The 16,829-nt window shown below is 45.1% G+C and overlaps 1 protein-coding gene across 1 annotated transcript in view; it reads right to left on the bottom strand.

Moving 5' to 3' along the window:
• Nucleotides 1-16,829, bottom strand: part of GABBR2 (gamma-aminobutyric acid type B receptor subunit 2) — a 315,641-nt gene that overhangs the window by 145,665 nt on the left and 153,147 nt on the right. The window contains exons 4-5 of the mRNA XM_079789934.1: nt 14,149-14,250; nt 1,355-1,420 (exon numbers count right to left, since the gene is read on the bottom strand). Coding sequence (XP_079646060.1) covers nt 1,355-1,420; nt 14,149-14,250 — 168 coding nt within the window. The remainder of the gene's footprint in view (nt 1-1,354; nt 1,421-14,148; nt 14,251-16,829) is intronic.

Raw genomic sequence — 16,829 nt, 5'->3', positions numbered from 1 at the left:
ATATTGCTGTGCAACTGTGGCTTCCAGCTACGGCTCTCTCCTTGCTCCCAGTTCCTGCATCTGTTCTGAAACAGGCACCAGGAGCTGAGCTGGACATTCTAGGCAGAGTCTGTCCAGCACAGAGCAGAGGGACCACCCACCCTGAGTGTGGACATGCAGCCTGGTCACCTTGGCCCCTTTGGCAGCTGTGCTTACACTAACCTTGAAGTCAACAAAGACCCCAATGTCTCTGCTCTCAACATACAGTATTCCTCAGTTATGCCTCTACCACACTGGACTTAGGCGGCTTGATTTGTTCTAATATAACCTATTGTTAGGACTATTAAATTTAATCTTCGTGGATTTAATCAAATGTTCCAGCCGGTTAAGGTTCTTTGCACCCCAACTCTGTCATCCTACATATATCACAACTTATAAAATTCCTACATGCTGCTTTTTATAATTTCATCCAAGTTACTGACAAAAGTTCAAGGGAATAGAGGCCTGTGGCCCAACACTAGAGACTAGACCCAAATTAACCTCAGTCTAAGAGGAAGAGCTTATTGGGTTGATGACGACTCACATAACTGGGTTCTCATTCTGCTGACCTTTCTCCTGACTCAGGGCAGACAAGGGGGAGCCATGGCATTAAAAAGGAAAGACTTAGTTCCTGTGTTAGAACTCCTATATACACTTAGGTTAGAACCTCATATGGAAAAAAGAGGATTCAATGGGGAATCAAGTGAATAGAAATGAACCTCAGCTCTGCCATGAACTGGCAGAGGGCTTTTGAAAAGCACCTGTTGCTCTCTGGGCCTCTATTTCCTCATCTGTAAACTGAGCTAATGATAGTTGCTTCATGTGGTTATTGGACAGATTCAATGAGATAAGGTATAAAAAAGTACTCTGTCACCTATCACACACCAGACAACTATAAAGGATTCAGGGGTTGATAATGAATAGTTGACAGTTAACTCTCAAGCTAAGACTCTGAGCCCTGCTTACAGGGCAGGGAGGGGTCTGAGGCAGCTCAGCCTTGCCCTGTAAGTGGTATCTTCCTCTGCACAGTGCACACTATAGGCCTGTACTGAGCATGGCTGAGTCAAGGGGACTTAGGATCAGCAGACAGGGCTTACACAACAGGTTAGGCAGTGGATTTGGTAAATGACGGTCACTGGTTCCTCCTATGATGGCATTGTTTTGAGCCCTGGGGTTTTAGCTCCATAAGAAGAAGAAAGAACAGTGAGAGTATAACTTTTGCTTCCAGACTCCAATCCTAGGACCTCACTCACCGACCAGGCAGTGAGAATGAGTCTGAGAAAAAACTTGGTGAAATTTCCCAAAGACACAAAGACATGCTCAAAGTTTTACTTACACAACAGAACACTTTTGCTGCCATATGCTGGTCAAACTGGCCCAGGATGATCCTCACATCATTGCCCTGTGGACAGAAGGACAGGTACGTAAGGTGAGTGGATGATGGCACACCCTAGAGTGCTTGAAGCTGTGGGCAGAGAATGTTCGTGCACCCTAGGCTCCAAGCCAAGAGCTCTGCCTGAGCAGGGCAGGCAGGGAAACCTCAGATTCTCTGGCCCTCTTTGGAGCCAACTTTCCCTTGGTTCCTGCTGTCAGCCCTCCCTGGTCTCATGGGCAAGCAGCAGGATAAGTCTGCACAGGCTGGAGGCTAAAGCTGACAGCTCTAAGGGGCCTTGGCCTCTCCTCTGCTCTCCTCCAAACTCTGCAGGGTGCAGAAACTGTCTAATCTTCTGCACTGAACATGCAGGGAAACTGAGGCCAGAGGAGGGAAGGGAGCTTCCTTGGTCCCCAGGATGGTGTCTGCACAAATGAGATATGAGACCCAGCTGAGCCGCCCCCCCCCTCTTTCCCACCCTTTATTCTAGACTTTTCTACCTTCCTGGAATCCACAAAGCTTCCCAATCAAGTTTCAGAGTCTGAGTTCTGAGCTTTGTTCAAATATCAGCTCTACCAACAGGCTTTAAGGGTGGCCTCAGGTGGCACCTTTTTTCCATTGTAGCTTCAATTTCCTGATCTGCAAATTGTGGATAATGGTGATACCTACTTTACAGGGTTGCTGGGGGCACTAAATGAGACAATCCTTATGAAGTGCTTAACTCGGCTCCTGACACATAGTAACTGTCCAATAAATACTATCTAGTATTAGTTTTATAACCTTCCCCTGGCCCATCTTCATTTCAAAGGAAAATCTATATTTGAATGCTCTATAAATGGTTATTTATTATCTCATTATTTCAATGTGGTTAATAGGTATAAGTTGTACAATAGCTTCTGTGACTCATTTATTAACTCAACAAACATTTACTCTCTAATGCCCCCTCTCAGGTCAGGGTAAGGGGCTCTTGGTAGTTTTCCAGGGAGTGAGGACCCAGGCTGGGCCCTACACCACAGAGAACAGGCTGAAGGAGGCCATGCTGTGCAGTCACCAGACCAGCTGGGTCCTGGCCTGCATGCCCGTCCCCTGCCCCGTCACTTCCTGCCTTCTGCAGTGAGGCCCAGCCTTGCAGGTGGTGCTACCTTCCCACTGTGCATCCTGTACTCTCCAACAGGCCTCAAGACCCTTTGAAGCATAAAGAAGAGACGCATGCTTTTAAATATCAGTTTTTAGCATCTTTCAAAATTGGAAAGTGCTGACTGGGAGACCATTTTACTCATCATGTACTTTAGCAAAATAAAAAAGGCTTGGATTCTAAAATCATCCTTCGTTTGCAAGCAAGAATGGAAAGAAGAAAAAAACCCACTTGCTCTGAAAGGACTTTAAAAGATCATTAACAGAGCAGTTGAAGGAAGGCCAGCCTTTGTCATCACCATGTCTGCGATGCTATAAAAAGTTCTAAGCCGCTTCCGTTCTGTGGACATGCTCCCAGGCACACTCCAGGGTCTTTCGGCTTGTTGTGGAAATCTTTTAGCATTTCTTGTTGCTAACAGTATCCATCCAGCAAACATTTATGGAACATCTACTTGTGCCAAGCCCTGTGTTGCTAAACATGATATAGAAACAGCTTATTGGATTTTGCAATTAGAGAGACCTTGGTTCAGATCCCAGCTCCACCACTGACCAGCTGCAAGATCCTAAGTCTTACTCTCTTGAAGCCTCAATTTCCCCATCTCTGAAGGAAAGATAATGCTACCTACCTTGCAGGTGGCTGTAGGATTCATGATATGAAACCCACCTATTGGCTTCCATGATGTTCTCTCCCGGTTCCCTCCTACCTCCTCGTTACTCCCACTCAGAATCAGTTCCCCATCTTTCTGTCCATCCCTAAATGCTGGTGTTTCCCTCAGTTCTGCCCTCATCACTTTCCCTGGGCAACCTCATTCATGACCCCCACACTGTGTGCTGTGAATTCCAAAATCTCTCAGTCCAACCCAGATACTGTTTTCCAGCTGCCCACTGGATACCTCCTCGGGTTCTCCCAGGCACTTCAAGCTCACTATGTCCCCAAATGGACCATCATCTTTCCCAACAAGCCCCTTCCTCCTCCTGTGCTGTCCAGCTCTGAGACTGGTGTTGCCAACCGCCCACCCCCCAGCTGGGAAACTTGGCAGTCATCTTAGATCCACTCCTCTTTCTTCATCCAAGCCATAACCAGGGCCTGTTGGTTCTGTCTGCTCATAGCTCCCAAATTATCCCTGTCCTCCAGCCCCAAAGCCCTGGGTTTAGCCACCATCATTCCCTATTTGTTGAACCACAGCAGCCTCCCACCCGGGTCCCTGCCTTTAGTCCTGTCCCACCCACCGCAGTATCCACAGAATCAATGAAGGGATCATTCCAAGATTCAAATGTAATCTTGTAAAATCTTTTCACGGCTCCCTGAGCTTTACAGGGCAATCTCTGAGCTCTTCAGTAGAGCACTTAAGATTCTTTACCAACTGACTCCTGCACACTTCTCAATCTAATTTCTCACTAGTCCTCACTTCTCACTACTCCACAGCAGCAAGAATGAACTACCTGCAGGTCTGCTATCAGTTCGTTCGTTCATTCATTCATTTTCCCACTCTATACCCCCTTCCTTTCTGTAAGCTCATCCATCTAGAAAGTCTTTCCCTCCAACCCCACTCATTCGGCCTGGACAGTGGCTACTCACCCTTCATGCCTTAGCTCAGGCACCCCTACTCGGAGAGGCCATCTCTGTCCCATCAGTCTTGGTGGCCATTTATTCCTCCATGGGCCCAGAGCACTCTATCATGGTACAAGACAACTTACTTGTCCGTCTTTCCCACCGGACTGAGGGTAACTTGATTCATCTCTGGGTTCCTAACTCCCAGCACAGGTCATAGCATATATATCAATACATAGGTATTGGATGCATGATGAAGTGAATAAATGCTGTACAAAGCATCAAGCACAAAGCCTGGCCCATACTAGTTATTCAGCAGCTGGTATCATCATTGCACTTCTATCCTGTTAGCCTAGGGACTAGGCACTGATTGGGTTCACCATGTCAATTTCTTGAATGGACCAAGGGACCCACATCTTCATAGCTGACCACCTGATGACTTGCTGTCAGTTAAATAACCAGCTCTGCCATTTGTGGACCATTTAGTATCTCTGTTGCCTTGACAACCAAGTTGGATGGATTGCTTGGTCTGTGCTCCTAGACTCTTAGGACTAGATGGGGCCCAGGGGATCAGTGATCTAGTTAACCTCTTCCCAGAGAGGCAAAAGACTTCCACCAAGACTGCACAGCACCCCGAAACCAATGGTCTTACCTTGGTGCTCCCTGACCATCGGAGTACCCTGAGAAAAGATCCCACCCAGAGCCGGTCTATGGTTCATACAGGGAGATATTCACACACATTCTGACTCTAGACAGAGAGTAAGAGAGGGTAAGATGCTCCAAAGACTGGGAGGAAAGAGAACAAGCCAGCACCCAGTGCAGCTGGAACCTGGGATCTGGGGTCGAGGAGAGGACAAAGGGAGATGCGACTGGGCTGGGATCCTTACTGGGGGCCTGGAGAGCAGTATGAAGAGGATGAGGTCCTTCTCAAAGTAGGGTAGGTGCATGAGGAGTGGTCCTGTGGGTATGAAAGGCATGATATACCTGGTTTGTCTTTCTGGTGCAGCAATTCATATCATGAATCCTACAGCCACCTGCAAGGTAGGTAGCATTATCTTTCCTTCAGAGATGGGGAAATTGAGGCTTCAAGAGAGTAAGACTCAGGATTTGGGGAAAGGTTTTGGATTTGGGGGATCTTATAGGGTTTTAATATTCATAGTATGCTCTCACAAAAGTTCCAGAATCATGCTTTTAAATGCTGCATAACTAGCTTCTTTTCCTGAAAGTCCAGAGAGTGGAAAGAGGTATGAGCACACTCTCCTGGGTATGAGCATACTCTCTTCAGTAGTGGAAAGAGCTTGGGGACAGTTTAAGGAGTTTGGGGGAGCAGGACATAGGGGAGGAGAGTCAAACGTCCCTGAGGATGAGACAGAGATGAGCTGTGATGTTACAGAAAACCTAGAACATGGCAGAGGTCCCAGCCTTTCCATGGACCCTTGGCTCTGCAAGGTGCCACCTGAGTATAAGTAGATGACCTGAGATTGGACAAATGACAACTTCTTCTCAAATGGCTAGAACTAAGGTTGCAGACCATAATGGAGACATATGTTCAAGCCCTCAAGAAGCCATGCCCATAGGGAAGGGGCAGAAATGGAAGGGAATGGCTATGGCTTGGAGGGGTGGAGGAGAGGTGGGAGGCCAAAACTCTGGGTAGATTTCCTTTCCTTTGTCCTAGGCCAGTCTCATTGTTTTCTAGAACCCCTTTGTCTCTGAGACCCTTAAAGGGAGCTAAAATCACACATATACACACAAAAGTGACACTTAAGAAGGATGACCCAATTAAAAAACACCCGTTTGCAGGGGTCTAGCAAAGTCAAAATAAATGACAATTCCTGAGCTCCTTCTAGCACTTGTGCTCAGCAGTACATCAGTCTCAGTCTAGGAGGTAGGTGCTATTATTATGCCCACTCTGGAAAGTTTCACCAGCAAACTGAGGCTCCCCAAATTGAGATTTTCCCAGGTGTGGCAGATGCCATTGGTCCTGCTGAATTCCCTCCCCAGGACTGGCACACCCCTCCCAGCTCTGTAGTGAGGGTGGGCTGCTAAGAGCTCACTCCCTTCTCAGCCAAGGGGAGGAGCTTCCTGGCTTCAGAAGGCTATGCCAAGCCTCACACTCCACAGTGAGTGACTGACACACACATATGAAACTCCAGCCCCTTAGCTGAAAGGTGAGCCCAGTTCTGTAGTAAAAGCTATGCTCCAGAGACCCTGTGGGGCCAGGCTAACTGGGTCTCCACCAAGACAGCATTCTGGCTAGCTCCCTTCTAGCCTCATCCTGCTTCTCTCCCCTTCTCTGAGCACACTCTTAGTAAGTCATTTTCACAAGAATCTCAGGCTCCCTTTCTAGACTAAGATACACAGGTAGGAAGTGGTTGTGCAGGCCTCGACCCCAGGTGTGTCTGGCTCCAGAGCCTGATGCTTGACCACTCCCTCCTATGCAGTGCCTCCCAGGCTGAGAAGGCCAACCCCACCAGGCCTGAGCTGCAGGAGCTCAGCATCCAGTCTGCAGCAACAAGTCATGGAGATAAGTCCTGCAACTGTGAAGTAAAAGGACCTGAGTGGCAAATGCAATCCTGAGACATCACAATAGCTGTTGTGCATTTAAAGAGCAGAAAAGTAGAGGCCACCCTGCTCTGTCTTCCCTGTGGCAGGAGTGTGGGTCCTGCTAGAAGGTCAAGATTGACCTGACATTGATCTCTGGGTTATCTAGCATCTTCTGCCACCTGTGCTTCTGTCTCCATCCTCGTTCAATAGCTTCCTGGTTCTCAAGGGCCCAGCACAGACCCACTCTAACTATCCCAACGGGCTGTTGAAAAATCCAATCAAACCGTGTTGGATGTTGTAGAAAGGGCTGAGATGCTATGAGCCCCAGGGCAGCTGAGCTATTATAGGCTGTTCATGAAGCAGGCTGGGGGAGTGGCCTGACCAGGAGCCGTGGACACTGAGATAGGGGTCTGTCTAGCTATGACGTGGGGTAAGCCTGAGAGAGTCAGCCTAGATGTTTTCCAAAGTCGTTCCTGGCTCTGACAGACTGATTCCACATCAGAATGAGCACTCTCTTTTATTTAGCTAAAATTAGTCTTTCTTAGACCGTTTTTTCCTCACCAGAAATGTCCCTAAAGACAGAGAAGCAGGGGACATATACTTAAGAAAGGGAGTGAAGAGGGAATAGCCCAGGACAGCCCACTGGCAAAGCATGGATTTCTTTAAAGTTTATTACTTTATTTTAAAAATTCATGTATACTTAGCATTCTAATAATGTATCTATGTTTATCTTAAGATAAAAATAATGCTTTTCCTTCCCACATCTCTGAGCAAAACTTGCCTGCTGGGAAGATGCACAATATTTGTTCTAGCTTTGTGTCCCCTCAGGGTTCTTGTACGAACTGCATTTTCAGATAGACAGGCCAGGTTCTTGGCCTCTGGGGTGGGGATAGAATTCCCACTAGCACTCTCCCATGGAGCAAAGCGGGGAACAGTCTACCTCAAGGCCTATCTTTGTGGTTATCCAGTGACAGGCAGAATAACGGCCCCCCAAAGATATGCATGTCCTAATTCCCAGGACCTGTGAATATGCCATGTGACATGGCAAGGGGGAATTAACATTGCAGATGGAATTAAAGCTGCTAATCAGCTAATTTATAAAATAAGGAGATTTTCCTGTAATATAAATCCTGAATGAGCAGGGTTGGGGCTGCTCTGGGGAAGGCGAATAAAGCAACTGAAGTGAACAGAAGCCTGGCGCCCTCCCCCACAAGGCCCAAGGCCACACCATGGAAATAACCAGGGGCAGCCTGGGATGGCCTTCCACTCAGGTCTGGCAACAGTTAATATTAAAGGCCGCTGTTTGGAACAAGCCCAGAATGAGCTTAACCACCTGGGGTCTTCATCACACAGAGATGGTTTTATTTCCTGACTTTCTTTAGATTCATAGCTGCTAAATCAGCCTGATTAATTTCATTATTCAGTTCCTCTATGCTTATTTTTGCTTGGGTGATCTACCCAAGACACACACACACACACACACACACACACACACACACACACACAGAAAGAGAGAGAGAGAGAGAGAGCGAGAGAGATGTTATGGCTCCCAATACTTACGTGTTTCTATCAATTCCCCTTTGTATTTTTAAGAGGCTTTTCTTTATATATTTCAGTGAGATGCAATTTAGAGCAATAATGGTCCATGAGTGTATTATTCTCTTGGTGAATTGTACCCTTATTTATAGAAAATGACTCTCCTTAACACCTGAACCTTGTATTTGCTTTGCACTAATATGAACACTGGGATTCTTGTTTCATTTTGGTTTGCTTGGTATACTGTACCTTTGTTCAACCTTTTACCTTTGACCTTTCTCTGTCACTCTGTTGTATATAGCTACAATTACCTCTTCAAAGCACAATCGGGAAGTCTTTGCCTTTTAATAGGGAGTTTGACCAATTCGAAGTTATGGTCAGGATGATTATATTTGATCAGCAATTATATTTTTTGTTTTGTAATTTTCACATCTGCTTTCTGTTTTTCAATACATGGGCTAGATTTTCTTTGCTTTTATCTTCCATGTTTCAGAAGCTTCTGTTTGCATTATAGTGTATTTACCATTAAGTTACTCTAAGCCTTCTTTAGCTTATATTTCTCTAATTATGAAACGTGAGTGAAATGGTCTCTTTGGAGTCCCTCTCCTATGTAAGACCAGGAGTTTAGCATCCATTTTTTTTTAACTCATCTAATTCTTTGGCTCTGTTAAATGAATTTAGATTTTTATATTCAATAACTATTATTATAGTATCTATTTTTGCATTATATGTATATGTATATTTGCTTTCAAAATGAATTTTTGCATCTTTTATAACAAGTATTTAAACTTAGCTCTTTCCACAGGTTCTGGTGGTCCTCAGAACATGTCTGTCATGACCTCAACTATGAAGTTTGCCCTGGTTCTAGAAGGATGACATTGACTGCAAGGACTAACTTCTAGAAGGGCACCTGGCACGTGCACCACGCGAACCTCACACATCGGAGAACGTCTCCCCGTGGTCCATTGTTTCTGGGACTGAACACCGCAGAGGAGTCAAGGTGGCCTGGATTTTGCACCTTTGTGGAAAATATGCTTTTTTCTGGCCTAGATACTTGTACATTTCAAAACTTTTTATGTTTGTGTTTCAAAACTTTTGCCAAAATGTGTCTATATATGACTCTCTTTTCACCGATTCTGTTAGAATGTGGAAAGGCCAGCTAGTCTGCACATGTAGCCGGCACATTCCTTATGAAACTGTTGATTTTATAGTTCCATCATGGTTGAAGATTGGCAATTTTTGTCGGCTCCAATCTAGTAGTTCTCTCTTGAGTCCATTTAAGTTTGTCTCCAATTTAAAAAAAGAAAAATTTCTTATTTGAGAATAGTTTCAGATTTACAGAAAAACCACAAAGATAGTATAGAAAATTCCCATATGTCTCTTACAGTTTCCCCTATTTTTAACATCTTGTGTTAGTATGGTACATTTGTTACAATTAATGAGTCAGGACTGACTCATTATTATTAGCTAAAGTCCATACTGTATTCAGACCGCCTTAGTTCTTTTTCCTAATGTCCTTTTCTTTTTTAAATATATTTTATTGATTTTTTTTTTTTTTTTTTTTTTTTTTTTTACAGAGAGGAAGAGAGAGGGATAGAGAGCTAGAAACATCGATGAGAGAGAAACATCGATCAGCTGCCTCTTGCACACCCCCTACTGGGGATGTGCCCGCAACCAAGGTACATGCCCTTGACTGGAATCGAACCTGGGACCCTTGAGTCCACAGGCCGGCGCTCTATCCACTGAGCCAAACCGGTTTCAGCTTAATGTCCTTTTCTACTTCTGAATTTCACCCAGGACACAACATTTAGTTGTCAGGTCTCCATAGACTCCTTTAAACTTAGACATTCCTTTTTTTTTTTTTTTTTTTTTAATCCTCACCTGAGGATATTTTTCCATTGATTTTTAGAGAGAGTGGAAGGGAGGGGGAGAGACAGAAACATTGATGTGAGAGAGACACATCGATTGGTTGCCTCCTGCACGGGGCCCGACCAGGGCTGGGGATTGAGCCTGCAACCGAGGTAAGTGCCCTGGACTGGAATTGAACCCTGAACCCTTCAGTCCATGGGCAGATGCTCTATCCATAGAGCCAAACCGCCTAGGGTGACATTCCTTATTTTTAAAGACCAAGACGGTGTTGAGGAGTATTGGTTGGATATTTTGTAGAACGGCTTTCAAACAGAATTTGCCTGATGTTTTTCTCATGGTTAAACTGAGGTTATGGATTTGGGGGAGGAAGATCATAGAGGTAAAATGCCCTTTCATCACATCATTTAAAGGTACATTCTATCAATCGGACTTATCACGGCTGATGCTGACCTTGATCACCTGTCTGAGGTAGTGTTTGTCAGGTTTCCTACTGTAGAGTTATTCTCCCCACTCCCCATGCCCTTCATACTGTACTCTTTGGAAGGAAGTCTCTTAATAAGTGGGTAGTTCTGCTCCACCTCCTTGAGTGTGACTATCTATATAAATTATTTGGAATTCTTCAGCATAGGAGATTTGTCTATTCTCTCCCACTTACTTATTCAATCATTCATATCAATATGAACTCATGGATATTTATTTTATACTTTGAGTTGTAATCCAACACTTTTATTTTATTGCTCTAAAGTTCCAGCTGTGGCCACGAGGAACTCTTTCAGTTGGCTGCTCTACCGCTCTGACCCAGCCCATCTGTGTGTGAAGGTGTTTTGAGCATTCCTTGTTTTCTGGCACTGCAAGACATTCCAGGATCTAGTTCCTGTCTCAATCCTAGAATCAGCTATTTCCCCAGGGAACCCTGGTTCCTTTTCCTTGAAAATAGTATTAGAAATCAAGAGTTGGGTGCTAAGTGTGCTTGTTGTTGTTTTTTAAAATTTTGATTCTGTTTGATTTTCCCTTAGGATCTCCCTTCTCCAGCATCCATAACTATTATCTTCCCTCTCATTAGATTGATTTCTTTGACCATTTCCTTTGAATCTCAAGTTTGTCCTCCATATTATTGATTTTTATTTTCCTTGGCATTAACTCTGCTCTTTACTACCTCGAATGCAGATTTTAATTCTTCCCTGTCCTCTGTACTTCCTTCTCTATCTCATCCCATAGTGAACCAGAGGTTTGCTTTTTCTCAGAGTTTTCCAGAAGTTACATTTCTTTGTTCTTGAGTATTTTACTCTTGTGTTTTGTTGACTTTGTCTGCCCAGACTTGATATTTCACTTTTATACACTCAACAAATTTATTGAGCAAGTTAGATTTGGTTCTAGGTGATGGGGGAATAAAATAGTGACCATGACAGACGGAAACAGCTATCTCTCAGAGCTTTCATCCTAGTGGGAGGAGACAGATGACAAAACAACTAGGTAAAATGAATAGTAGGTCAGATGTTGTTAATGGTTGAATTGTGTCCCCCCCGCAAATGTTGAAATCTTAACCCCCCAAACCTCAGAATGTGACCTCATTTCAAAACAGTGTCATTGCAGGAGTAATTAGCTAAGATGAGGTCATGTTGGATTGAGAGCCAACATGACTAGTGTCCTAATATACAGATGATGTGAAGAGGAAGGGGGATAATGCCATTTGAGGCAGAGATTGCAAGCCAAGGAACATCAAAGGTCGCTGGCAACACCAGAAGCTCAGAGAAAGGGATAGAAAAACCCCAGAGCCTTCTAGACAGCATGGCCTTGACCTCAGACTTCTAGCCTTCAGAATGTGAAAGAATAAATTTCTGTTGTTTTAAACCACCCAGTTAGCGGTACTTTGTTAAAGCAGCCCCAGAAAATATACAGGTGCCCATCAGTGCAATGAAGAAAGAAATTAGCAAATAGGGGGAAAAGGAGTGAGAGGGGCAAAGATTTAAATTTTAACTGAAATAATTGGAGAAGGGAAAAGTCTGGGAAAAGGGGACTGACTACTCAGCAAAGAAGGGAAGAAGGCATGAGAAGGAGCCATGCAGGTTCTAGGGGAAGAGTGCTTCACGCAGCAGAAACCCTTTGCCCACAGACTGAGCATGCTGTCCTTGGCTCTGCCCTGCCAGGCTTATGTGACATTGGAATCCTTTCTCAGAACCGCAGCTGTGTGGGGTGGAGGAGAAAGCTGGGCCCTGGTGGTGCCCAGATCCAAGTTTGAATTCCAACCTCCCTCTTTCCAGCTGGGTGACTTGGGTTGGGTTCCTTAACCTCTTTAAGCCTCAATTTCCCCATTTGTGAAATGGAGATACAAAATTCCCTTTGTCCAAGGCTCCAGGGAGAAAAAAATGAGTAAGTGAAAGTGTAGGGCTGTGCATGGGGACTTGGCCTTTGGTTAGTGCATTTGAAAGGTCGGCTGCTATTTTCATCATTGTTAACATCAGTCTTGCTTCTGTTGTAGTTAGTTGGTTGATGAGCAAAGCACCCAGTTCCATTCCAATTTCCTGTAGACTTTTAACTAGTGCTTCTGCTCTATGCACAAAGGCTCTTTAAACTTTAAAGCCTGCAGAACTCTGCAGGGCCTCTAAGGTACAAGGAGCTATTTCAAGTGTCCACCCTGGGGAGGCACTGTGTGTGGCAGGAGAATGTCAGTTCAGTACCAGGCCCTTCCCTCCCCTCCTCCCCCACTCCAGGGGCTCACTCCCTGCAGAGTGGGCCCTCCACCCCTCTGGTTCCTCCAGGCTTCACACAGCCAGACTTAACCCTCAGACCACACAGCCTTCTGGGGAAGAGCTTGGGCAGATCCAGCCCCCACCATCTGTGCTGCCAGCAGGCCCTCCCTAGCTACTGTTTCCTCATCTGCAGAGGCTCCCAGGGCTGAAATGTCACGTGTAGATGCAGTGTTTGCTCCAGACAGGGACAAAGAAATGGTGCTCTGCTTCCTTTACCCCTCACCTCTCCGCTTCTGTATGCCATCTGTGAACTGAGAGCTTTGAAAGACGAGTGCTCTAAACTGCCACCTGCTCTAACTACTGTAACCTGGGACCCGCCCGAGAGAGAGGGGATATGTCATGTCTGGGTCTCCATGACAATGACTTTCAATGTGGGCATGAGGGACTGGAAGAGAGTGAAAGAGGAAAGTGACAGCTTCAACCATGTCTGTATCTGCTTTAAATCCCTGTATCTGCTTTAAATCCCCTCCCACTGCTCTCAGGATAAAAGACCAAAGTTCTTAGCTAGGCATTCAAGGCTCATGCCTCGGCAAATTTCCTGTCCCACCTGATATGCCAGCCTCCTGGAATTCATATTGATTCCAAGTGTAAAGTTAGCACAGCTGTCTGGCCCTCTGTCTTCAGCCTCCTTCCCTGCTGGGTTCTTGTAGGCCCCTCTCCTGCTCATTGTCCATGGCCAGCTCAAATGCTGTCCCTTCTCTGGAGCCTTGTTGGAACCCTCTCCCTGTGTAGGGCCAGTCCCTTCCTCCCTTGTTCCCAGGTCCCTGTGTTCCTGATTCCCCTGAGAGGTACCTGCTTTCTTCAACAGGTGCAAGCCACCTGAGGACAAGGGCAGGCCTGATGGTAAACCTAAGCCCAGGAGGGGATCTAACGCAAAGAAGGTATTTGAGAGTTTGTAGGATGAATGGACAGATGACACGCAGAGACCACTTACAACTGGGCAAACTTCTAGTTGACCCTTTTTGTTCCTAGAGTGAGTGTCATGGAAGGGGGTCAGGGACCTAGGCTTTCTGTCCCCCCAGTATACTTCCTTGCTGTGATTTTGGGCAAGAGAGTTCCTCTCTCTGAGATGCTTCACAATGGAGATGATGCTAACTTGTGCCCTGCTTACCTCTGAGGCTGGGTTGACAGACATACAATCACTGAGTAAGCTCTACATGGCCATGCAGCTGGTGCTGAGACCTCTGGCCAGTGCTGGACACAGCAAGGGGAAAGCCAAGGTAAGCCAGCTCCTGGGAGCTTCTCCCCATGTCTGAGGTGCCAAGGATGAAATGAAACAGCCCGAACTCCAAGATCCTTCACAGTCAGGGGATTTGGGAACCCCAGGAGCGTGGCATTGGTTCTGTCCTTCAGGCTGTGGCCACTGTACCTACCTTAAGCTTCTTGACACTGGTGCAGGGGTCATTGGAGAAGCTCTCAGTGTCTGAAATCTCGATGTCCTCACCATATAGAACCCCGGTCAGGTCATTCCTCACCTGTCAGAGAGAAAAAGTAGAGGGTGGGTGTGCTGGTGGCCACAGAAAGGGCTGGTTCAGAGAGGTCGTCCAGTGAGTGAGGTGATTTTCTCCACTAACATCGGAAAGGAGTGGTTTTTATCTTCATTATAAACTAGAGCACCCTGTGGGGCCTGGCACACAGGCACGAGGAGGCCAGACAGGGAAGGGGCTCATTCAAGTTTCCCAGGAATTTTCTGGAAAAATCAAGAGGAGTATCCAAGTCTCTGGACTTAATGCTGGTGTTTCTCCAGTGTCAGACTCCAAACCAGACTGTTCAAGTACATCCCAACAGTATTTATATTTTGTATTAATTATTTGTAATCTTACTTAACTTATAGGGTGAAGAAATAGCCAAGACATTCAAATGGACAATGCAGAATGGAGAAAAGAGTAGGGGGTATGGAACCAGCCTGCAGTGTTAAACATAACTACATGTCTGCTGACACACAGAATGACTAACATCGATGCGCTTGAAAGGCAGAGGGCTGCCAACTCCAGTGTTCACCAGGACCAACAGGGAAAGAAATTACAGAGTGGTAGGGACTGCAGCAAACTGGCAACCACATGTCTAAGGTGGCAGCTCCCATCATGCCATGCCAGAATGTTAGTCCAGAATTACCAGAATCAGAAATCTAGATTTTTTAAATATAAGATCCCCATATTTTAAAATATTGATACTATTTTGAATTTTAAAAAGTTAGGACCAAACCAAAGAAATCTGCAGTCTGTATCTGGCCCATGGCCATGGGTGTGCATAAAGCAATGGAAACTGGATTGTATGTTTTAGTAGCAAGAACTGGGTGAAGGATGTGGAACCCAGGGTTAGTCCTACTCTGTCACTGACTTGCTTGTGATCTTGGCCTCTCTATGTGACCTTCTCCCTCACGTCTTCAGTTTCTTCCTATTTGAGAAGATGATCCTTAAAAGCACTTCTTGTTCATTTCCATTAGGGTGGTTATTATTAAAAATCAGAAAATGTTGGTGTGGATGTAGAGAAATGGAAACCCTTGGGCACTGTTGGTGGGAATGGAAAATGGTGCAGCTGCTGTAGAAACAGTATGGTGGTTCCTCAGAAATTAAACCTAGAATTTCAATATGATCCAGCAATTCCACTTCTGGGTTTAGACCCAAAATAAATAAAAGCAGGGACTCAAAGAGATATTCGTCCTCCCACATTCACAGTAGCACTATTCACAATACCCAAAAGGTGGAAGCAACCCAAAAGTCCATCAATGGATGAATTGATAAATAAATTGTAGTATATACATATAATGGAATGTTATTTAGCCTGAAAAAGGAATGGCATTCTGACACATGCTAAACATAGATGAACCTTAAAGGCTTTATGCTACATGAAATAAACCAGGCACAAAAAGACAAATATTATTCCACTTATATGAGGTACCTAGAAGAGTCAAATTCATAGAGACAGAAAGTAGAACAGCGGCTGTTTGGGATTGGGGGAGGAAGGATTGGGGAGTTACTGTTTAATGGCTATAGTTTCTGTTTGGGAAGATAAAAGAGTTCTAGAAATGGCTGGTGGTGCTGGTTGTACAGCAATGTGAATGTACTAAACACCATTGCACTGCACACTTAAAAGTGATTAAAATGGTAAATTTTATGTTATGTATATTTTACCACAATACAAAAGCACTTCTTGTTTCAAAAATTGGTAGCCCAGCCGGTATGGCTCAGTGGTTGAGCATCCATCCATGAACTAAGAGGTCACTTGTTGGACCGAGTCAGGGCACTTGCCTGGGGTTGTGGCTCGATCCCCAGTAGGGGGCCTGCAGGAGGCAGCTGACCAATGATTCTCTCTCATCATTGCTGTTTCTATCCCTCTCTTTCTCTCCCTTTCTCTCTCTCTCAAATCAATAAAAATATATTTTTTAAATGGTGATTATTCCAATGTACATATAAAAATGTTTTGAATAACTTGGCCCTGAATATCGCAAGATGGTCACTGGGAAGCCAACATTACAGAAGGGGAACAAAGGGATGCAATAGGAACTGCTGTATTTTATTTCTTTAAAATAAATATTACACAAATGTACTGAGAGTGAAACTGACACAGGGTGAAGATTGTCCATCCTTCGTTTTTACTTCCATTTTGATAGGAGAGTGGGAACTAGTTGTATGAAAAAAAATGTTGACTTTGCTATTACAGTTTACTTCTGCCTCAATTTCTTGCTGGATGCAGGGGATGGGGCATGATTTGTTTTGTGTGTCATGAGGGTGTTGTGCAACAACAATGAAACAGAAAATGTGCAAACACGCCCTTGTTGGAAGGCAGTGCAGCTTGATGCACACACTGCTGGGCTTGCACAGACAGGCCCCGGCTCTCCACTTGCATGCCACCCAAATTTAGGGAACTACTTCTGCTCTCAAGTCTGTTCACCTCTAAAATGGGGGCAATACAGCATGTAGCTCACAGGGTTGTTTCAGTGCCTAGTAAAAATACTGAGTATGTGGAATGGCTTTGTAAACCCTAAGGCTCTTTACACTGCCTAAAAGCTGGAATGAGCACTTCCAGGCTTAAGGCAAAGCATCAAGGTAGT

Source organism: Cnephaeus nilssonii (assembly GCF_951640355.1).
Source record: "Cnephaeus nilssonii genome assembly, chromosome: 14".
Lineage (NCBI taxonomy): Eukaryota > Metazoa > Chordata > Mammalia > Chiroptera > Vespertilionidae > Cnephaeus > Cnephaeus nilssonii.
Note: the sequence above shows the minus strand (reverse complement) of the source record. Positions and strands in the feature narration are given on the sequence as shown.